Below are 24,459 nucleotides of genomic sequence, written 5' to 3'. Positions count from 1 at the left end.
ACCATGTTTTGAAGATTTTCAATGTGCTTGAGGATTCAATATTTTATCCTATAACAATGTGCTTGATGTTTTTCCAAAGAAGAATGTCCATTACCATTGCCAAGAATTCGACCTCAAAATACACTATTTTGAGAGGGTAAAAACATTAATCGACTGGTTACAAAGATGGTCGAAAGTGCATTCGTTTTTCCTTTGAATTTTTTAAATTTAAATAAAAGGGTTTTTTCTTTTTTCTCTTTTCTGTTTACTAGAAGAGAAAAAAAAAAAAAAAGAATTGAACACGTGCTGGGAAGGGGCTGTAACGGCCAAAAAAGAAAAGCGTCAAAACGAGTCGTTTTAAGCAAACCTAGCCGTTGTATCGAAGATAGCTTGAGATGTAGGCGGACGGTGGGGAACCGAAACGGGAAGTTAAATGGAGCGGGAAAAAGAACGTAAAAATACTCCAAATAAAATTGACATTGTGGATAAAGAATTTAGACTGTTGAATGTGTTTATTTTTAAAGAAGCCCTCTCCAAGCAGCATCGAAACGAAGGTTAATCGTCTCCCAAATCTCAGTACGCCGGTCTTTCAATGCCGAGAACCAAGCACATCGCTGCTAAGAAACAAAAACGGAAGCCATCTGGTATTTTCTCTCTTTCTCTAAACATAAGAATTTACTTAAGATTTTGCTAACTGTTAGTTTTCTCTCTTTCTCTCTTTTAAATTTAATCCACAAAAAGCAGCTGCCGCAGAGGCCTCACCGTCTCCGGCGTCACCTAAAACCGGATCGGTAACTTTTCCTTTCTCTGTTTTTTCTCTCGTTTGAATTCTTTCTCAGGCTTGTCTCGTTGATAGAAAAGCCATAAAATTAGGGCTTCTTGTTGATTTTTCCATTATCTTGGGGAAATTCAAAGAAGAAGAAGAAGACGGAAATTCTCTTAGTTCTCTCAAGCAGGATTTTTTCTTCTAATCCTTCTCTTTTTAGTGTTAGTTTTTTTTTTTTCTCTTTAAATTTCAATATACATATAATTTTCTTCTTCCTCTATTTGATGACCAAGTAGAGCAAAAAAATGAAGAGAGGGACTAAATTTGGAAATACTTGACATAGATTTGAACACTCATGCTTACTATTAGTTTTGATAGCAAATCTAAATTTACCATTTCTTTTTGGATAATTGAGATTTGTATTATCCAAAGCAAAGCAGGAAATGACCTGCAGTAGTAGGAAAACAAATGAAATGAATATCAAACAAAAATGTTATCTCCCAACCCCCAACTTACACTTAGCTCCCCATTGACGTGATCATTTGCAATGTTTGTATCCCACCAAGTCTGAATTCAACAGAATCAATAGTGCATTGTAAAATGTTAGATGACGTCAACTTGTCTTCCTGAAGAGTCTGTCATTCCTTTCTTTCCACAAAAAGTAAATGTCTGTGTTCCAAGCCATCGTAAGAATAACAAATAGCAAGGCCTTCCCCTTGATCTTCTGCTTAGCCCAATTGAACGCTGTCAGCCAATCTCCAACAGCTTGTTCAATCCCACACGGCTGTAAAATTCACTGCAATATTTGTTTAGTAGAGCTGCAAGTTAAAAACAAAGGTTCCCTAGATTCCACCACTTGATCACTGAAAACACAATTAGCGTTAAAGTCAGCTGGAATGGTATTCCATGAACTTAGTCTTTATTTTGTAGTTAATGTGTCAAGGATAGTCATCCATGAAATTATAGCATTCCATGGGATATGGTATTTAAAACCAAATCAATCTTTGCTAGTCCACCTTTGTGATCTTGTGTCTGATAGCTCCCCAAGTACTTTCTGTGGGATATCTAGTAGCAGAATTTAACCACAAGAAACTGTTATTCTGCTGTTTAATAAAGGTTTGTGCAACAGATCTAGGCTTCAGTAGTTTCTTACAGCTTTGGATGCTGCTTTGAGTGGGAGAAACTGGCCATAAGCTTCTGTCCTTTAGTAAATATGCTTTCACCCTTGCAGTCCAGATGGAACCAGATTGTTTTAGCAGAGCCCAAAGATTTCTCAAATGAAAGCTTTTATTCTAATCCTGAATATCTTTCACACCAAGGCCTCCTGATTTGGGATGACAAATAAACTTCCAACTGATCTTGGCATCCCTAGCTGGACCATCTTTCCCCTTCCAGAAAAAGGCACTGCACGACTGATCAATCTTCTTGATAACTTTCTGAGGTAGAATGAAATTTCTATACCAGAAGTTTTGCATGCTAAATAGAAGTGATTGGATTAACAGTAATCTACCAGCATAAGAAAGATTTCTGACAGCCCAACTCTTCCTACTTGTGATTTTCTCAAATAATGGATCTCAATCTTTAGCACTAAACCTTCTAGAAACAAGGGGTACCGCAAGGTACCTGACAGGAAGTGTACCTTTTTTGAATCTTGTAGAAGATTGAATAACAAAAATATCCTTAATTGAAAAACCACAGCAACGAATCTCAATTTTGGACCTGTTGAGCTGTAAACCAGAGATGCTGTGAAAACCTTAACATTGGGGATGAAATTCAAAAGCACCACAGAATCTCTAGTACCTTTGCAAAAGACCATGAGATCCAATAAAACAAAGTGAGTAAGCTGAATCTTATGACATTGGGGATGAAATTCGAAAGCAAGGACCTCCTTGCCACACCCCCTAACAACTAAATTTACCATTTTTATTTATTTGTTGTTGTGTCCCCCTGCCCCCCTAAATTTTCCTTCTTTATCATAATAACTGTAACATAAATCTGAGGTCAGATTTGCATTTTATTTTGCTTCTGAAGGCAGTTGTCGGAAGGACAAGAAAAACTGGACAGGCCACACCTTGTGAGTTTTTCTCAGATCTGATAACCCCCACTGTAAGTAACAAATTTTGTGCTGTATCAAGATTGAATGTTCTGCTTTTTTATTGTTAAAGCTCAAGGAACATCAAAGAAGCCTCATTGTTTTAGACCAGGAACTAGGTCTCTTCAAGAGATTCGGAAATACCAAAAGACTGTGACACTGCTCATTCCTGCTGCCAGCTTCATCAGAGAAGTGAGCTCTCTCTTTCTCTCTCTCTGTCTGTGGTGCTAATTTATTGTATGCACGTACCTAAACTAGTTTATTGTCTCCGATTCATTACTTATGCAATGCAGTATAGTTGCAACGATGTATTCAACTGTAATAATTAATGTTAAATTGAGATTGAAATATATTCTATTAATTATGAGTGCATGAGTTATGGTTGAATATGAAAAAGGAGGAATCTTATTACATTTCTAGCTTTGACTCTGAAATTTCACAATTACACATTAACATCTCCCTTGTGACATCCCAAAAAAAAAAAATCACCTTGTGCCTGCATTATGCAGTAACTTTCTGCTAAGTATTGTTATGACCTATGAGGCTTAATCAAAAGGTACTGATGTTCAATATGTTTTTTATTTTTGTAGGTAAGAACTATTAGCTACCAACTTGCACCAGATATTAATCGTTGGCAAGCTGAAGCTCTAGTTGCAATTCAAGAGGTCCGGTAACTTATCCAACCTCCTACTATAAAGAAAATCGATAAGCCTTCAAAAACAAATGCACATGTGCAAGCTGATTTTTGGGCATACGGTTGTGGATGTGGTTGGTCTGTTGCAAATCATGTTTCCCAATCTCCATATTATCATGTAGCCATAGGTTAGATTGCCAACATTAACATGCAAATATATTTTACCCTAAGCAAATCTTAATTTTGCATTCACAAGTGTCCAAAAAATTGAACTTGCATTTGAGTGTGGTGCAAGTATGCTAATTTCCATTCACTGATTTGAGCTGTATGATTGTGATTAACTCCTGTTTGTTTTGTTTGTTATATATCATTCTACAATAAGAAATAGCAAGGCAATTTTTCGTATCAATATTTTTGCTACTTATTATTTCAAACAAGTTTATGACTTTGGGTGCATTTGTAGCAGCAGCGGATTATTTGATTCAATTGTTTGGAGATGCAATGCTTTGTACAATTCATGCAAAGCGTGTTACACTGAGTAAGTTAAACAGTGGAGAAACTGTTGTTGTTTTTGATTGAAGTAGCTTATATTCAGCATATTTGTTCTGCATTTCAGGGTTTTTCTAAGTTAATGTTAAAATAGTTGTAGTGACCTAAGGTAGTCATAATAACATGGTGCTATAAGTACTGGTAACATTATGCAGTCAGCTCCAGGTTTTACTTAATCTGATACCTTGATATTGCGTATTTGATTTATAGAAGTTAGTTGTTTATATTGATGGAAGATCATGTACACAGAATGATGCCACAGGGTGTATTAAAAGTTTACCTCTCGGCCTATTAATCTTTTTTTCTGTTGAACCTCTCTCAGGTAATAGGAACATGGTGCTGTGAGTAATGTTTATTCTGAATATATAGCTCCCTCTTTGTTAAGATAGATATGTAGAGCCTAATTAATAATCTGATGTTACCCTCGAAGCAAATGATTGTTTACCAGTCCCTTGTTTTAGCTTTTTCATTCCATTTACATAGTTTTGTCTGAAAAAATCAATGAAAATTATAATATGCTAAGCAAATGACACATAATGAATATACCTAGACAGACTGGATATAGAGGGTAACGAGAATTCCAGATTAAATCATAGTAAAAAAAAAATATGAAGATGGAATGAAAAAGCTAAAACAATGGACTGGGAAACAATCATTAGCAAACTCTTTGTGTTTGCCAGTTTATATCCCTACATGATTAATGCTCATTGAAAAACATGATTTATCAATTTCAAAGAGTCAAGTACTTCTTTCAATAGGTTCATTTGCAACGTGTTTAACAATGAATTTTTTCCATTTTCATTTCCGAAGGAACAAACTAACTTTATTGCCTTTTCTTGCCTCAGTGAAGAAGGATATTCAGTTGGCACGTCGACTTGGTGGGGTGGGGCAGCCGTGGTAAGATCTTGCACTCTAACCAACACTAGCATTCCATCTAACTATTCTCTCAAAACGGAAAATTTTAATTGTCGTTTTGCATGTAGTATTTGGAAAATTGACCTTTGTGTAGACTACTACAGTCTTAATTTAGCCTTTAATGGTTCTTGAAAGTTGAAACCTGTAAGTGTTTCTTTCCCTATTTGAATTCAGGAAAAAAAAAAACATTTTTTACTTATTTGAATGATTTCCCATTTTCATGTTTATCTTTCTGACTATTTGGAAGATTGAAACAGAGTTCTCTCTCCAATTTTTTTTGATACTATTCTTTTCTTCCAAGGCAACCTTCATGGAAAGGGTAAACTACATGCCATCTCTGAAGGTTATATCAAAAATTTATTTTGAGAAATTACAGAGTATCTCAAGGTTATATAAAAATAAACATTTTTTTTCTGTTAAAAAATCGATTACTATGTAAAAGAGTAATTACATTATTTAAAAGAAAATCTATATTTTTTAAATGCAAAAATATTTATTTCTGATCTATCTTCATAATAATTTTGTAATTCTCATCCTTTCTTAATTCCCTTTGAGAATTTTTATGGAATGTATCAAAAGAATGGTAAAAAAACGCCATTTTCACATCATTTCCCCAAAGAAAAACCCAAAAACGATGTTTTTTGGCCTTCTTATCACTTTGATGAAAATTCTGGCCAAATTTATTTGAGTTTATATTGGACATGTTATTATATTTTCAGTAAATCATTATTTGTCATCACCTCAAAGTTAACAAACTTTAAAATATTAAAAATTTTATGAGATGAAAAATTTATCATTCACCCATAATGTGAATCAAAACCTGGAAAGTAATGATACATGGTTATATATAAACAGATAAACTTATAAAGAACTATATTATAGTTCACCCTTTAAAGAAAATCCAAGTCTTTCCTTGCAAACAACCTATCTTGGGTGGCTCCATCTTCTATCCTCTCATGAATTTTTTTAACAGTAAGGGATTTTTGGATTTTACTGATTTCATTTTTTTCAAGATCAATTCAAGTTTACTTGCACTGAATCTGACGAATTGATGAAAATTATCTTCTCACAACTTCCAACAAATTCAATTTCAGATAATATTCACCCACGGGCTACAGCTTTTAGCATCCAAACTTGATAGTGCTGGGGTCACCATTCCTGTTGGGATACATGTAGCCTAGATCGCAGAAGAAATACCTTTTTTCAGCATTTACTTTCAGCATTGAAAATCCCAAAAACATACACCAAATAAGTATATATATAAAAAAATATATACTAAACATCACCTTACTGGGTAAGCATCTGCAGGGTTTCACTAGCTGACCTCGCCATTTTCAGCTGTAAATTGGACAAGAGAATCACGGTCGAGCATCTCATATTTCATTAAAAGGTTCTTCATCTGTTGGAATTTGCATCTTCCCCATATAGCGTTGTTAGTGGTGTTGCTCCTCTTCATCTTCATTTCATCATCCCCTCTCCCCACAAACAAGGAGGGAAAATATTGAAGAGAAACAAAGAGGAAGGAGGTAATAATATAGCATATATGCTACATTACTACTCCATTCTTCCTTGATGATGAGTTGGGAGGAAGACATTACTATATATAGACAATTAATATAACATCTTGTTTGTGAAGTAAGGCACTACGCAGTGCTCCTTGTATGCTAAGTCGTGGAAAATTAGAAAAGATTCTAGGTCTTTCTATGATGTTAGCCTCTTTGATCATCACTTACGAAAAAGATTCTCAACGCGGCAAATTTCTTGGCCATGCAACGCTTAAATTACATGACATGATCTTCCCACACCTATGATAAATTTGCCCAAGTTGTACAATGTGACACCCGGCCTTTCTTGTTTTACTCTTCTCCAAGCCCAAAATGAGTCCCGAAGAGGCGAAGTCCTCATCTAAATGTCTCTTGGTAAGCCCATGGGGACTCAGATGAAATACCCTTTAGGAATCTAAACCCGGATTTTCGCTATGGGGAATCCACATCACAGACATTATTGTCATCTTGATTCTGTCATTGGTAAGGATCCGTTTCTTTTTACAAAGGAAATTATACCATGAAAGAAAATTAAGAACAAAGATGATCTCAGAGTTTAGCTAAGTGGCTTATTTAGCTATCTTTAAGAAGTATTATTTAATAAGCTTAAAGTTTGAATTCTAATAGTTGTAACCTTTTTTCTTATCTTAGATTTAAGTTTCTTTTGTAAAAAAAAGAAATAATAACAAAGAACATGGTAAAAACTAGAAGAGAAATTATCAAATACATTAACAATAAAGGGTTTTTCTTAAATTTCATTAGCCAAGTTATAGTTTGACATATGTTTCATTTCATTTTTCATTCTAGAAAAGCATAAAGATTTTTGTATTTCTGATTTAGCCTATGTCTTGTGTGCATATTTGTGATCCGGGACTGAATGTCAAAGGAGAATGCTTGACTTCATAGAAATTACTAGCATATTTCCTCAGCAGTCTAGATCTGCAAGTGTGCAACCGTTCGTTGGAATAGTTCTTCTATCTTCAACATTTTCAAAGGAATCAGTTTGCATCTTACCATCCATTTCACGTTCTTCATCGTATAAGAACTTAGTTACTTGGGACAGTTGTGCTTGTGCAATTGACATTTGAAAGTAGCTAGCTGTTTCTGATCGCTTCTGACTCGAATTGACATATACGTGTATCAAACAATTTTCAAATTTCACAAGAATGTATAAAGTTTTAAACAAGTAAGCAATTAACTATTGAGCCTTCTTCACCGTGGTTGTATGGCCATTTTTGTATGTATTGCCGAAAAGAGAAAAACAGGGAGTTGGCCATTGTCAGTTAGCTAGGTTTGATGTATGTGTCCGAGAGGACAAAGTTGAATTCTCAAAGACCTGCAAAAATGTGAAGTGAAAGTCATGCTCGATCTCCAAAAGTTGATCTTTCACATAAAGAGGCTTGAAAAGGCGCTAAGGATCTTTGCAAAAGCTGCCCCCAAAGTCCAAACTCATCGAAGAAAACACCCTCATCCTGGCAACTACACGGGTTGTTCAACTAACCCTAAAACATATAGAATATACATTCAAACAAATAGAATATATGAGTTTTTCTTTGGCTGGACCCTGGAAAAGGATCCAAAAAGAAAAAAAGTAATAAGATGGATGGCCAGAGGTAATTTTGGCCTTTTTCTTTTTGCCTCTATTGCTATTGCTCTACCGAACATTCATCAATCCTTTCAGTTATTCAACAATCAAGATAAAAGTACAGAGATTAACTAATATATTTTCTGGCTCATTAATTTATAGATTTGTCATAAATTTAGTCAGCCCATTTAGTCAGCTCATGTGGCCTCTCCTTAATAATAATGATAATGCCATGCAGAAAGCTTAAAAGCAACACTTTTCATCAACTCCCACTCCCCAATAACCAATTTTTCTTTTTTATTTATAGAATTTGCTCTAATCTTAAACATTAATTTGAGTTGTTTCTCCCTTGGTCTAATGTTCTTTTAATTTTCTCTTCGCTTTTTTTTTTTTTTGGTGCAAACGTCAATTGATACGGTATTATCACTCACGTGTGATTGAGTGTGATATAGACTAATCTTTGCCACTATATACAGTTAGTTCAAATGATTAGCGATGGTCAGGATTTAGAATAAAAATCCTTTATTAATTCTCTGCTTCTAGTTTGTTTCCTTTCAATTCCATAGTCCATACCCATACAAAACTCCTACGGCTTCTTCGATCCTCGATCCAAAACCGCCTTCACAGGGGGTTAAAAAATTAATAAATTAATCAAAATGGACAGAGATCCTGCTTGGTTTTTTTTTTTTTTTTCTTAGCTTGACCTTTTGCTAGCAATCACTCGACCCAAAGTACAAATCTTGTCACATCCTAACAATCATCAGTAATTTACCATTTTACTTTCAAAACATTTTTTTCAAATTTTTGCATGAAATAAGATTATAATGCTCTGTATATGATTTTTGTAAATTTTAAATACTATCATTTATATATTTTTTTTGTATGATTTTATGTCTAAATTTATCAGATCTAACTGTCTTTGCTAAATTAAGAAAACTGCAGCATCTGAAAACGGCAATGTTAACAATGGTTATTATTTGAGAAAGGATTAACGGTTGAAATTTGAATGCTAAAGAAAATTTTCAGAAGACCATAGAAGAAACAAAATGTTGAAGCAATCTGAGCAAACTGAAAGGTAACAATACTTTTGCCTAAAGGCATATGATTTTGTTTTGGAAGTCTAAATTATAGATCTCCAAAAGAAAAGAAAAAGGAAAGTAATTTAGAGAGAGACAGAGAGGGGAGGGAGAGGCTTTTTCCAGTCCCATTTGAAGTCCCAAGTACCAAATCTCGACACAGGGTATTGAGGGAACTGTCCTCTACTTCTAGGTAGCGTTTTAGCCAACAAGAACGGGCATGGAACTTTTCTTTCACTGGCCACAAAAAAAAAAAAAAGAAACAGCCGTAGAACATCACTGTGAGAGCACTTTTGATTGTATTGGATTCTGTTGGTTTGGTTTGTTGAAGTTTTGCTTTCCTCCACAACTGATGGTATACGGCGATTTAATTGTCACATCACTTTTCATCCCAGCTCATTCAAGTATCAAATCTGACAATTTGATTAACTACAAGTAATTGTTTGAGCTTAAACATCCAACCATGATTAGTTGAACTGAAAAACTATTCCTAAAATCAAAGCAGCAGCTAATGATATCAGGTGCTAGTTACATAGCGGCGAGAAGCACTGTTGAACAAGCTTTATTTATTAGTGTCATTAATTACTATGGGAATTTCTTGCTATTCTGTCCCCTCTGAATATATACATTAATTGGGTAAATCAAGTCTCAATGGCAGATGAAAGAATAAAGATAATCCAGAAAAAATAAAAAAATATTGGTGGGCTAAAGGGCAGTGCTGTCATTTACGCTGCTTAGAGCTATCCCGAGGAAGAACTTCGACCTGGCTTATGACTTTAACAGGGACAACTACAAGTCAACCGGTTTTAATTTTGTTTGTTTGGTAGGACCTGTCGTTCGTTGCTTTTGTTCCCAAGGGAGGGGGGGGGGGGGGAGGGGAGGGGAAGGGAGGGGTTTTGCAAGCTCAACTCTCGATGCCCATTTATATAGCTCATTTAAAGTCCATGGAATTTATGGTGTATTATAAATTCCCCCTTTGAGGAAACTATTAATTGCCAATCCTCTGCTTCCATTCACCACATTGCACTCAAAATTTCTACTTCGAATATTGGGTTTTTCTTTTTCACTTTAATTTCTCGGCCTTTTTTTTTTTTTTCTCTTGCCGGCAAAAGAAATGGACAAATGTGGCCGGAAGCAGTCAAAGACTAGCAGCTGCTGCTCTGAAGGTAGTTTTTCTTCTGACTTACTTTCTTTTTGTTGGAGCAACACCCGATTCCCCTTCCCTGATTCTTTTCTTTCCTCTTTCTTGTTTTTGAATTTTTGTCTTTTTTCAATCTCCATTTTGTACTTCTGGTTGGTTAAGGTTTACTCTGTTTTGTCCTCTTAATGTTATGGTAGAGGTGAGCAGCATTGAATGGGAGTTCATAAACATGTCTGAACAAGAAGAAGATCTCATTTATAGAATGTATAAACTCGTTGGGGACAGGTAAGGGTGCCTGAAATTTCCAAAACAGAGAATAAACTGTTTTCACTGGTTCATCACACTATATTTCTTTCTTTCATGTCCTTTACATGTTATGGAGAGGCAAATTTTATATCAGCTAAAATAACAAAAAACATCTAAATTTTTAATATTTAATTTGTACTATAATAAATCGTTAATCTTATTTGTATTCAAATAAACCATTAACTTTTACTTTGTATTTAAGCAAAACCAATCAAGATTTCTATATAAAATCTTGTTCCCTAATTAAACACATGTGTATTTTTAAAAAATGTAAAATTGTTTAAATTTGTTATTATATGAATTCCACACTGCACAAAATTATGGTAATAATCTTGATATTCTCAAACTTTCTCTAGGACTCTAGTCTAGTTACTGATTTTAGTTAAGGATGATTTTGGCGGTCATGCATTATTTTCTTCTCAAAAGCAAATGTTTGTTATCAATTATTATTGGCCTATTGGTCAACCTAGGTATATATGGATCCATTGTTTCATGGCACCTGTTCAGCTTGGACAATGAACGCATTCGAGCAGTAGAATAATTTACATGTTTGTTTTCTGCTTTCTTACATGAACCAACCATTTTTTTTTTATCGTACAGCCGGTGGGTTGATTTGTTCGTTCTAATGATTAACTTACTTCAATTGTTTGTGCAGGTGGGCCTTGATTGCTGGTAGGATTCCGGGTCGGAAAGCTGAAGAAATAGAAAGGTTTTGGATCATGAGACATGGAGAAGTATTCGCTAAGAGACGAAGAGAGCTGAAGAGATATAATTCATAATGCCTTTTAAATTAGTTTAGTATCATCGAGTTTGATAGGGTAGAATTTGTTTTCTTTCTCTCATGTTCACTGTGATCCCCTTCTCTTCTCTCTCTGTAACGCTTGCATGCCCTTGTATGGCACAAGGTTTTTGTTGCGATGGAAATTGAAGTTGTTGTGGTTTTAATTGGGTAATCCAATCAAAAGCCCTTCCTTTTTCGGCTCTTCTGTCTTTTCCCTCAATGGGTCTGGGGTACTCTCCATCTTCCCTGCTACAGTTACTTGGTTTGCCAAATACATCCATGTCCATGATATTATCATTCGGAATTTTTTGATAATTAAAAGTTTAGAGCAGGGGAACTTACTCGATCTCTTAAGATCAGGGCAAGTCATTAACTCATCAATAAATTTATGAATCCTTTCAGATTTTTCAAACTTATAAATTATTTATCAACAGAAAATAATAAAAGTTCGAATTTGAATGTTTTACATTTAAATTTTAAATTTTTATCATTTATGTCAACTTTTACTGACAAATAATTGGTTTCTTCTTGTTTTTGGAGGTGTCCTGGAATTGGATTCAGAGCTTGATGCATCCAAAATGCACTTCCTATAAATCCAAACTCAGAGGTGAAATAACAGTGCAAATAATGGGAAAGAAAAAAAAAAAAAAAACTGTTAAGATTGAGACTTTCTTTCTTCATAAATAGAAAAATCAATTACGTTTATGAATTTTATGGACATAAAACTCAAATCAAACTTCATAATAAATGTTTCAGTCGTTTTCATCAAATAATGAGGTACAGAAATTGATTCATTTCCTCTTACCAATTGGTTTTGCAGATTTTATTTTTGGACGGTGGTTGTGGGGACTGGGAATAAATGGCAGGTGTATCCGGTCTTGTGATATGATTGATAATTATAACAGCAACCTTTCTTTTTCATGCGAAGCCCGATATAATTAATTTGATTTTGGATTTTGGTCTTTCTTAGCATTATCAAATTAAGTTGGATAACTTGGATATGAACATATGGTTTCACTTTATCCGTTTCTTTTGTAAGGCAAGCGGACCCAAATCTTGCCAAAAGATAAGAGTTTGTTGCGGGTCTCTTTTCAGTTGAATCTCCCTTTTATTTTTGCAACGGTAAATATATAGTAAGGATTTAATACAAATTATATTAGTATATAATAGTATTTGATATATTTTGTAATATCATCATGATAATATAATTATTTTAATAATTTTATTATTAAGGTTATTTTAACATTCTTTATTTAAAATCACTTTATTTTATTAGTAATGATTAATTTTTAAGAATTAAAAATTACTGTATTTGCTATTATTAAAAATTAAATATTATTTTGTTTAAAAATACAAAAATAACTATACATATTGTAATAGTTATACAAATTAATAATTTTAAGGTTATTTTAAAATAATAATTTATAAATATTAGTAATATTTTTTATTTTATAATAAAATATTATTAAATTAATAAATATATTTATTGATAGATAAATTGATTTTTATAATATAAATTATGTAAACAATTTTGAATTAGAAAATAAAATTAATCTATTAAATTCATAATAAATGAAAAATAAAAAAATTATGCTATATATAAAATATTAAAAATATAAAAATTACAAAAATTATTTTGAACTTATTATAACTAATATTAATTTAAAAATATAAATTTTTATAATATAAACTAATTATAATTTTAAGATACAATCAATTTTTAATTCACATATTAATGGGTAAAACTATCGTTAATTTTATATATAATTTCATCTTTGTAATAAAAATTTTTCGATTTTTTTATATGAGTATTAGATCAACCTCCAAGGCAATGATTTGATCATTTTTACTAATCTAAGATCACTGCAATGTAAGATCAATGAGTGCATATCAAATATAGTAATCTAATCATCATATGTAAATCATCATACTTTTTAAAATGATTATCTTATATCAAATATTATCTAAGTGTTAGACTATTCTTCTATTTTTAAATTAAAATAAGTGAGATTTAAAATATTTATTTTGATTTAAATTCAAGGGTAAAAAAATTAACACTTACACATGCGTAAATGAATTCTTTTTTATATATATTTATATATAATAATAGCTCATCATTTAGTGAAACAATTTTTTTAATTGAAGTTATCAGGATTTAAATGAATTAAAGTTTAACACTGATTAATATATCACTAAACTATTGGTGAAATATTTTTTTATATATTTATAATAGTAATTATAAAAAATAATATTTTTTGAAATTTTTTTCAAAATACTATTGAATCAATAAGATTTTCTTGATTTATTTAAATATTATATTATGCATAAATTGACGTATCATAAATTGACAGATTTTATTTTTTAAATTATCAAATGAAATTTTGTTTTATCATGAGAAACAATTTTCATTTTATTTTGTACACATAAAGAAATATTTTTGAATCACACGAGTAGAAGTAAGTCTCTCTCAGATCTTGTGTATATTAAACAAATTCCCATGGAGTTAATTTGTTTTCTTCTATAGATTTGATGTCGTATGGTTTGTCTCATCATTTCATTCCTTTCACTTTATTGGCACTCTTTCGAGGCTTAAAGTGCTGCACCAGCTGACTGAGTTAGCTGCTGAATGAAAACCACCCAACCCCAACTAACAATCCCCCCCCCCCCCCCCCCTCCTGCCTCATCAATTAGTACAACTTGCCCCCCATCATTTACTATCTATTTAGTCTATGGACTTCAAACTTGAATAATCAATCAAAGGCTCGTTTGATTGGACCGTTTGAATATGAAGAATAATCATGCAATAATTAATAATGGTACAATAGAATGCCATATCATAAATCTGACATATGATACAGATTTGGTCTTTAGCAACGCATCAGTCCAAAAGTCACAGCCAATGGCTTTTCGGTAAATTTGATAATTCATTATTACTATTTTATATAAAATATTATATTTATACCATATTTTATATAAAAATTACCTGTCATATTTTATATTATTAAATTTAATTATAATTTTTATAAATTTTAAATTATGTAAAATATAAAATATAAAATTTTAATTTTATTAAATTTAATTAAATTTTTATAAAATTTTAAATTATATTATTTTATATTTTTATATTATATTATTATATTATATTTTAAATTATCAAATCTATTTTTCAGTAAGTTTCAAGCCATGTCCCCACTCTATAATACCCAGTACTCACTTGACCTGGCCCATGGCTCCACTCCATGGCTGGAACTCATCATCGTCTAAAGGTTCCCACAATCTATCGAAATTCAAACATCAATCGGATTTTCTAAAAAGCGCTTTCTCTTTGTTGTCCTTTTTTATTTTTGTTCCTTATTTATTGTCGCGAAAACGACCGTTCTAATTTCATTATATACGATAATCAAATATAGAGTAAAAGAAAGCCCAACAAGTGAAAAACTCAAAAGACAAAAGTGGATGGGCTTTCATTCACGAGTATGTAGGCCCAGTACAAACTCCAAAATTAGGGATCGCGACTGATCATTATCGGAAACGGGTAGGGCTTCCTTCATATGTAGAGAAACCAATTAAATAGAAAAAAAAACCAACGAGGAATCTTGCATCTTGCCTTTAGGTCGAAATCCTTAGAACAATTCGGATTGAATTTGAATTTAAGTTAATACTTTACTCTTAGCTAGTTAGATTATAATAAGATATAATCAATACAATTAAATCTTGTCATGTATGAATTTGATTTAATTTTATAATAAAATTTTTAATTATATGTTGATTTCTTGCTTGATTTGTTTTTATATAATTAAATAATTTTTATATGGATATAAAATTTAATTTATGGTTGAATTTTACTTGCATTCATTTTTCTTCATTAATTCAAACTTTATTTTAATTCCTTATTCTTTATCTTTTTCCCCTTTCTTTGCCGAATAACAAATTAACTTTACGTTCTTTTAAGTTTAAGAAAAATATCCGACAAACAATATGGAAACATCATAGACCAACATACACACTCGATCGGATTTCCTTTTAGAATTTGTGTTTCAAGGAATATGCTATTGTTTCACACCCACCTTTTAGAATAATACATGGGAACAGATTTTTAGATCAGATAGCCGCATTGCCTGATCTCTATCACTTTTTTTCTTAAAAAGTAAAGTAAAGGTGACGAATCTGTTTTATGGACCCCATCGAGATTTATTTTGCGACGATTGTTTCAAATTAAATTTCACTAAAGAAATATAATTCGCCTTTTAGTTGTCTTTTGAAAAGAGGATAGAAGCTTGTTTCTACCATCCAAAAAAATTCCTGTTCAAGGGGACAAGATAACACTGTCATCGTTTATTACATTTAGAAATTTAGAAGGAACTTTATAGGAATTGAGGTATTAATAACCATCAGCCAGATTTTTCTTTTGGGGGTTTCCTTAGCAGAATCTAAGAAAATAATTATATGTATAATCAGCTTCGTATTTCCTCAAAATTGATTAGATATTGACCGCGAAATCAAATGTTTATGGAATTACAAATTTACCTAATATAATAATGTTATCCTTGTAATTCATAGGATCATGATACATAGATTTTTTTTTTTTAATATAAAAGAGATGATATAAATTGAGAAATGTAAATATTTGAATCCTATACCTATCAAATATTATATTTCTAAAAGATAACTGTCAATTACCTAAATTAAATCTTGGCCTCATTGAATCTTGTTTAACATTGATGTTTTATTTCAACTTTGTATTAAAAAAAAAACAAAAGAAAAATCTTTTCCACGTGGGCATTGCCCGGTTCTTACCCAACATTATAATGAACAATGACAAATGCAGAACTTGACCTAGTCCATGGCAGAAGCAAAATAGAAGCTAAGAAAAAGAAAAAACAAAAAAACACTACTTCCACACGTAGTTTTTACTTTTGTACAAGGGAAAGAAAAAAAGTCAGAACAAAATCCTTTGGACCCTACATGGTTAAGAGCTTCTAATATTCGCCAAACTAATCACTTTAAAGTTTCCTACACAACAACCTTGAAATTTCTTGGAAATTAGTAGTGTGATGGACTCAGATTGGAGGCTTTTGTTTTGCCTCTTCAGTTTTCATTATGGCTTGCCAATAATTGAAGGGGAAGAAAACTATGTTCCATACATGATTTTTTTGATTTTGTCAAAAAGCTGGATTCAGAGTTCAAATTCAAGGGCAATGATGATCGTTTGGTTGGTCGACATTTATTTTTATGCAAATCGAAGGCAATACGTTTCGTCTTCTAAACACAAACTCTGATTGATTCCTTTAAATAATGGTCTGTGCAATAGTCGTAAGAAATAAATGAAGCAGAAAAAGAAAAGAGAAATTATATTCTCTTTCTTCAATTGATATGTGCATAATTACCATGCATTAAGTCAAATGTTTTATGTCTGATAGTGTAATTTACTCAAGAGCGGATGATATCGGAGAGATAAAATTATATTGAACCCTCAAATTAAGCTTATTATTTGTTAATTTTTCTATAATCTAATTTTATGTATTGTAATTTAAAATTAATTAAAATTATATTGTTACATTTGTTCATTTAAGTTAAAGTATTAAAAAATTCAATAAACTATTTTATTTTTTAAAGAATTTCTTATACTTTTATTATTTATAAACTTTAAAAGTAATTAGCTTACCACAAATATTAAAGTCATAATCATGTAATGAATTAATAAAATTTATATATGATTTTGTGAGTTATTATTTAAATATATTGTTAGCATATATCTTTTATATTAAGATATTTAAAATAAAAATATATATAATTTTAATTAATCATTTCAAAATCTATCATTAAATTTATTAATAACAGATGAAATTGCCCATTGATAGGTGCCAAATATATAATTTTTTTTTGTAAAAAAAAATTTTAGGTAAATGAATTATTCAATTTTTCAAATCAAAATAAGATACGTCATATTTGATAATTTAAGACAAGTAACTGTAAGTCATGTATTTGATATAATTCCAATAAATAATCACTGATAATATTAAAATTTAAAAAAAAATTTATCAAAAAAATAATTTTAATATATTAAACTAATTATTTATTGATAAATATATATATAATTTTTTTTTAAATCACAAAAATAAAAGAGAGGCTTAGGTTCATTAGAACAGGTTACGATTTTACATATTTTAAGCAAACCATGTGACTGGGGGTAAAAGCGATGGTTGCGATGGATTCTTTTCCGATAAGGTGTGAACACGAATTAGGAAAGGAGCTGATACTCTTCGCTTCTCCTGGAATAATATAATAGTAGGCCCTATCTCAAATTCAGATCTTAAATTTCTGCGAAACCAACTTGCAAGGCGAACTCAAAATTCAGAAAAGCCAAATCAAGCGAACACGTGCTTGGACTTTGTATTGGGGGCTCCATCTTTGATTAGTTTAGATTTTAAACCCCTTCTGTACCTTAAAGCAGTGTAATTCTTTCCAACTGTCACATTCTTATTGCTTTCGCATCATCTTCCTCTAAATAATATCCTAAAGTTTAAATATCATATTTTAAAAATAATTATATAAATTAATTAAATTACGTTAAATAAAAAAAATCGTCTTGTGTTAACAATCCTTTCTGTAGTTTGAATTAAAGGTTATATCACCTACTTAATTAATGAAATCATCCAATAAGGCCACCAGATTCAATTAACCTGCTGTTGAAATTCGCACCCAGATAGTTCCAGCTAAGCTTAATTTATGTTACAAGAATCAAGAGTGTGTCAAGACTCAAGACTCAGTATTATATTTATACAAGCATTATACTATATGAAAAAAATACAATACTTGGTTGATGGTTACATAAAAAAATATATGAGCAGTCTCTGGTATGAACACAATCTCGATATGGGTAAATTTTTATTTTAAAAATCGATACCCAGATCTCTTCCATAGTCTTTAATCCCACTTTTGTTCTTTGAACAAATTTGAAAATTTTTCTAATGTTATTTCTTTTTTCTTTCTTTCATGGTCTAAGTAGTCTTCCATCTAACAAAAATCTTCAGAACTTTGTGTAGTTGGCATTCTTAATGACGCACATGTTGAGGATATAGAGGCTCATCATGACATAAACCCAACCGAACATAAATTATAATATAATTCTTCATATATTTAATCCATAAATTTATTTCTATTCACTACACTCAATTGGAAAACATTGTTTTACAAATCTTCAAATCCCGGGCCGACCAATATTTTTTGCCGTGGATTTGGATTCAAGACTTCAACATCATTTAGAAAAAAAAAAAAAAAAATCAACATCATCAAATTTACACCTATCACCTATTCCTTTTCTCAAACAAAAGTTCAGTGCCATTAAGCTTACAATCTTTTGACCATTGTTTAATAAAATTGCGAAAAGTAAAAATATATTTTTATTAACAATGGTCATATGATCTATTAATTTAATTTTAATAATTAAAATTTGATACTCAGTAATTTTAAATATAAAAAAGGGATTTATACCGCAAAGTGAAAGAATGAAACGTTTTCTTAAGAATTTTGAAAGAGAAAATTTCAACAAAAAAAAGCACTTAAAAAATCACCAAAAAAAACAAAAAACCTCAAACTGATTTACATGAACATGAATTTCATATATAAATTTCACAACAATCATATAGAAAAAACAAGATAAAGATTCCTAAGCATTTGGATTAGTGTTTAATTATACCTTATTTTTTTTAGATAACCATTTTTCTTGTGCAAAAGGAAAAAACATTTTATTGTTATTCAGAATTTAGCATTCTATCTGTCATTACGTATGGATCCATAGATTTATTATTAGATACAAATTAAAAGAATTGTCACAAATTTTTTTATTAAAGTATGATTAGTTACCTGACAGAATCTGTTCTGTTTAAAGAATAATCTAAAAATTAACCTAATTATTTTTAAATAGTAGATTTTAGTCAACAAAATCAAAATTTGAACTCGAAAAGCACGATTATACGTAAGAAAAATTATAGCACATTCATAACATCCATAAAAAAGATGATACTAGTTTAATTTTAAGTTTTCTAAATCTTATAATATATTTAAAATTTATCAAATAATTTAATATTAATAATTTTTCTTAAATTACTCCAATATGGTGGTAATAATTTAAAAAGATTCATTATCTTAGAAGTATTCAATGAAACTTTTTGTCACACCTTGAAGAGGTTCCATTGTTGGATTTACTTAGTTTTACTTTAAAAAATAAATACTTATTTAAAATCATAAATATTTTAAAATTTGTTGGTAAGACTTATTGTTAAAAATTATTTTTCAATCTGTTAGTAGAATTTTATGCAAAAAGATAAAAAATATTATTATTATTATTATTTTTTTAAAACTTGATTTTTTAAAAGAAGTTATAAGTATTTCTAATATGTTGATAAAACTTTATTTTGAAAATAAAAAATTAATCCTTTAATATATTGGTAAAGCTTTTTATTTTAAAAAAAGGTTATAAGATTTTTCAATATATTAATAAAATCTTATTTTTTAAAAAAATAATTACCTTTCAATCTGTTGGTAAAACTTTTATTTAAATATGTTTTTATAAAAATTTATTTAAAAATTAATAGATAATCAAATAAATAATTAAATAAATAAAAATAAAATAAAATACCTAAAGTCAGCTTTATTAGAATAAATCATCATAATTCTAGATTCTGCAAAAAATATATATAAAAAAAAAAAACTACTACCAAAAATCATTTTTTTTAATGATTTTTTTCTCTTTTTTTTTTCTCAAGAGTTTTGGTATAATCTTTTCATTTCTATTCTTTATCCACCTTAGAATAATTTATAAGAATTTTCTAGTTAAAAATTTTAGGATTTTATTGATTATCAATAATTTTTAAAAATGTTTTAAAATCCTTTTAATTAAAAAAAATCAATTTAATAAAAAATCTAGTTTTGATGCTTTAAGATCTTTTTTTTTATTTTATTTCTTATTTCATTCAAGTTAAGAAAAAATCCTAAAAATTTTTCCTTACCCAATTTTTGTACAAGATTTCCAAAAAATTATGTTTGATTTTTTTTCTTTTATTTATTTATTTATTTAGTTTTTATTAAAAAATAAACAAATAAATAAAAATAAAATATTTATTAAGATAAAACCCACGTTAAAATAACGTACATATTGCTCAAAACTCTATAATCTTAACAAAATCAAAACCAAAAATTTAAATGCACACCTCAAGGGAAATGGAGTATCTACAACCTCAACCGGGTTTTCTTAGTTTGTAAGCTAAAAATCTCAAATGTATACATGCTTTAGTGCCGGGTGATCGATCAACATCATCGTAAGCAAGGGGTTGGACATGACGCCACAAATTCACGTCAGATCTACTTTGATCCCCTCTAGTATATAGTGATTTACCGATTCTCGTTAGCAACAACGCGGAAGAAGATTGGAAGATTCCTGCTTGCTTTTGTCCTATCTTCCCTCTTCTTTCTTTCATTCATTCATCTCGGACTTTCTTCTACCATTCCTCTCTAGAATATCTCGTTTTCACTCTTAGCCAACTTCGATTGGTCACCTTATTGTTGGGTGGGGTTTGAATTGGTCAGCCCTTCTCACCCTTTCTATCCACTATAATACCACATCCCACCCCATTTTGTGACTATACAATTTTCGCTTCTTAGTCAAATTCTCCCCCTTTCCACCTCCTTTCTTTCCAATATCCTCCTCCCTTCCGGGGTTTTCATTTTTTTTTTTTTAACAAAGCCTCTCTTCTTCTCATTGCATGCATAGCTTACCATCTACACCTTTCTTGGTTAATTTATATCTCTTTCTGCCAAACTACGTTCCATCATTTCCCCACTTTGTAGACTTGCTGTTTCTGTTCGTTTGCCCTGCTCCCACATTTGGGTTTTTATTTCTAGTTGCAATTTGGATCTTAACTTCTTCCATGTTGTTTGCTTTTTGGCTCTTTGTTTTTGTGAAAAGCTACAATTATCTCCTGACATGATCTAGAATTGCTCCAATCTTTTTTTTTTCAAGTTTTAAAACCCCTCAACTAGGCAAAACTATTACCGTTGAGCGCGTATAGTTTTTCCACATATTTGGGTACATTTGTTTTCAATGGAAAAAACAATGGATTGGGAGCAAAGGACTCTTTTGAATGAGCTGACACAGGGAAAAGAACTAACTAATCTGCTCAGGAAGCATCTCCATCCGTCTTCATCTCCTGAAACATGCCAAGTCTTACTTGAGAAAATCCTCCGTTCTTATGAGAAAGCTCTTTCAATGCTTAATTGGAGGGGTTTTGCTTTTGAAACTAAACCCACGGGTAGCACGTTGGAATCTCCTGCAGGTTCCATTGCCAATAGCAGCCCCGGAAGAGAGGGCTCTGATAAAAAAGATGTATTTAAAAAGAGGTAAATATAGGACTTACACCATTTTCTTATTCTTTCTTACAGTTTTGTTTAACATAAGTAGAAGAATTCGATCCAAAATTCAATTTTGACGTGTTAATCATTTGTTCCTGTTGCAGAAAAACATCGTCCGGGTGGACCGAGCAAGTTAGGGTTTGCTCTGGGACGTCATTAGAGGGGCCTCTTGATGATGGATATTGCTGGCGAAAATATGGGCAGAAAGATATTCTTGGATCCAATAATCCAAGGTGGGAAAAGTTTTAATGCAGTTATATATTTCATATATGCCACGCAATTTAACCTTGCTATAGTATCGATAAAGACATTGCCTGTTTTTACTTTCTTGGAACTTAGTCTAGTACACGACCTGGATTTGTATTTATATAGCTTCTATCATTGAATTTGGACGCTCAATGTCAGGGGATATTATCGATGCACTCATCGTCACTCGCAAGGCTGTTTAGCCACTAAGCAAGTTCAAAGATCAGACAGAGACCCTACAATCTTTGAGGTGAAATATAGAGGAAGACATACCTGTAACCGAGCCTCTCATTTCGCTACCACGTCTGTACCAGTGACAAGAGCGTCCAAAGAGAAAGGTAATCATTCTCGAGAAAAGCAGCAACTTGAAGAGAAACAAAAACAATCACAAGAGATGTTTTTGAGTTTTGAAACAGGGCTCAAGGTTAAAACAGAGGACTTGGACAATAGGGAGGACATTTTTCCTTCATTTTCTTTCCCTGTTGAATCAGAAGTGGAAAATGGCATATTTGTTTGTTCCCTAATGGAAAATGATATCATGGGAAACCTTTCTGCGGCATTTATATCTCCTGCGACATCTGAATCCAACTATTTTTCAGTTTCACCGTGTCAAATGGGCAGCTTTGGTTTAGGCCACAATGTGCAGACTTCTGAATCTGATCTTACAGAGATAATCTCTGCACCAACTTCTGTTACTAATTCGCCAATTGGAGACCTGGATATCTCATCACTTGATAAGTTGGAATTTGATCCAACCTTCCCATCTGATAATCTTGAATTCTTCCCTTAATATGGTTTTCAAATTTCCACCCCATTAGGAGCAGAAGGAGAAAAGAAGATATATGTAGTACACTAATTTGTCAGAGTAAGCTCAGCCAGCATTAGGAACGAGATTGAGGAGTGTTCATATTAGCTGTGACCAGACAGCAATGCATCAGTCTCGATCGGAGCTAATCACGAGAAATATCAGTCTGATTAGCAGCTCAACTCTTAGAAATAATCTGTTTTCCAATTCATTTGCTTTTAATTATTCATTTACCTTTCTTATTTCGGGGGGGTTTGAGAGTATTTCTTGTAACGAAGTCACAGAAAAAAGAGTTGCAACCTTCCATCCATGTAAAATTTTATAAATCTTCAATTTACATGTGAATGTGATAGTGATGTTTTGTTGATAAATGTGTGAACTAGTCTAACTAATCAATAGTTTTTTTTTTAGCTGCTAAAACAACAATATTTCAACTCAACCTTGCTTCTTTCCAAACAATAGCAACAATGATAAGTTTATTTTTATATGATGTAGCAAAAGAAAAAAAGTAAAAGAAAGAAAATTATTTAATTGGCCTTGCTACAAAAGCTTTTTTGAAGCAATCTCAATATTAGATCATCCATGCATAGCAGAATATCTTGCATTACATGTGGTGATTAGAAGCAAAAAATATCCGAGAGGATGGCTCTTAATGGGCTGCTGGAAAGAGTATTCACCCAGCCTTAGCCCACAGTTGATACTGTTTTCTAGTATCATTTTGACATCACATTTGTAGTCAAATCCAATTTCTTTTAGCTTTGAAGAGTCCCAAAAGATTTCCCTCCCTGAATTATCCATAAACCTGAAACTAAATAAATCAAAGGATGAACAAAACCAGTGAACATATGTGATTAAGGATGTTGGATCCCGAGTTCAGTTGTAACCATGTTCACAATCTGAAGCCAGCCTTTAGGTAGAGAGGATCATGGTAAGTTACTTACTCATCAGGTACGTTGATATCTGGATATTGTTTTCGACAGTGGCTAGCAATATCTGCAGAGCTTAAACCTGCGTCTGCACAGAGAAATCTACCACTGATAGAGGGCTTGTCCAGGCAAAAAATGTGAGCATCGCAAAGATCTTCAATTTGCAAAATTGGGACTTCACCCAATAATTCCTCCAAAAACCTTAGTGCGATACCTCCTCTTGTTCTTTGTGCCTTGAGAAATGAGCACTCTCATGGTTTCAGGCATGCTAGAGAGAAGTGTTTCCCTTCCCAATAGGCCACAAACAAGGCTCACTTTCTCTAGCTCTCCATCGTACCTCAACAATTTTTTCTCGGGAAGTGTTGATTCCCAATATTTTAACCATGTGATTTGTCCGATTCGCATCAGCAATGAAGAAAGTTCAAATCGTTTACTACCAATGACTCGTGACTTTAGGGAAATGCTATTTCTTGAACAGGCCAACAGTATTCATCCATCCTAAAGCCCTGATTTGTGTACCCAGAAGAAAAATATAGCCGAGAAAATGTCAAAAAGGAAAGCTAGTTAGTCCATCCACAATTCCTTTATTTGCGTGGAAATTTGAAAGCAATCAAAATTGAAAGGACAAATCATTGTTAACTAACAAGTACAAGAAAGAAAAATATTTTTCAATTAAAAGTTTAAAAATGAAACAATTATACCCA

General features: G+C 31.5%; 2 protein-coding genes, 1 long non-coding RNA gene and 1 pseudogene across 4 annotated transcripts; 3 read left to right on the top strand and 1 right to left on the bottom strand.

Moving 5' to 3' along the window:
- Positions 1–61: 61 nt before the first annotated feature.
- LOC111313937 (histone H3-like centromeric protein CENH3) lies at positions 62–5,216 on the top strand (annotated as a pseudogene). Its single transcript, XR_016332451.1, has 6 exons — positions 62–623; positions 2,777–2,819; positions 2,911–3,029; positions 3,428–3,659; positions 3,938–4,009; positions 4,866–5,216. The product of XR_016332451.1 is annotated as a histone H3-like centromeric protein CENH3 (transcript).
- A 528-nt stretch (positions 5,217–5,744) lies between these two features.
- Positions 5,745–6,492, bottom strand: LOC149512090 (uncharacterized). Its single transcript, XR_016332597.1, has 2 exons — positions 6,222–6,492; positions 5,745–6,112 (listed from the first exon to the last, which is right to left on the bottom strand). It is a non-coding gene; the product is annotated as an uncharacterized LOC149512090 (long non-coding RNA).
- A 3,529-nt stretch (positions 6,493–10,021) lies between these two features.
- On the top strand, positions 10,022–11,645 carry LOC111313330 (transcription factor CPC-like). The gene is made up of 3 exons (XM_022913999.2): positions 10,022–10,306; positions 10,479–10,566; positions 11,243–11,645. Exons 1-3 carry the CDS (start codon positions 10,255–10,257, stop codon positions 11,364–11,366), a joined length of 264 nt encoding a protein of 87 aa, XP_022769734.1. The 5' UTR covers positions 10,022–10,254; the 3' UTR covers positions 11,367–11,645.
- A 9,365-nt stretch (positions 11,646–21,010) lies between these two features.
- WRKY46 (WRKY DNA-binding protein 46) lies at positions 21,011–23,200 on the top strand. Its single transcript, XM_022914819.2, has 3 exons — positions 21,011–21,766; positions 21,883–22,011; positions 22,184–23,200. The coding sequence occupies exons 1-3, from the start codon at positions 21,471–21,473 to the stop codon at positions 22,812–22,814; spliced, it is 1,056 nt and encodes a 351-aa protein (XP_022770554.1). The 5' UTR covers positions 21,011–21,470; the 3' UTR covers positions 22,815–23,200.
- The last annotated feature ends 1,259 nt before the right edge of the window (positions 23,201–24,459 follow it).

The sequence above is a fragment of the Durio zibethinus genome, chromosome 23 (genome assembly GCF_047325235.1).
Source record: "Durio zibethinus cultivar Kanyao isolate XHJ-2024 chromosome 23, ASM4732523v1, whole genome shotgun sequence".
Lineage (NCBI taxonomy): Eukaryota > Viridiplantae > Streptophyta > Magnoliopsida > Malvales > Malvaceae > Durio > Durio zibethinus.
This window is presented reverse-complemented; position numbering and strand designations above follow the sequence as displayed.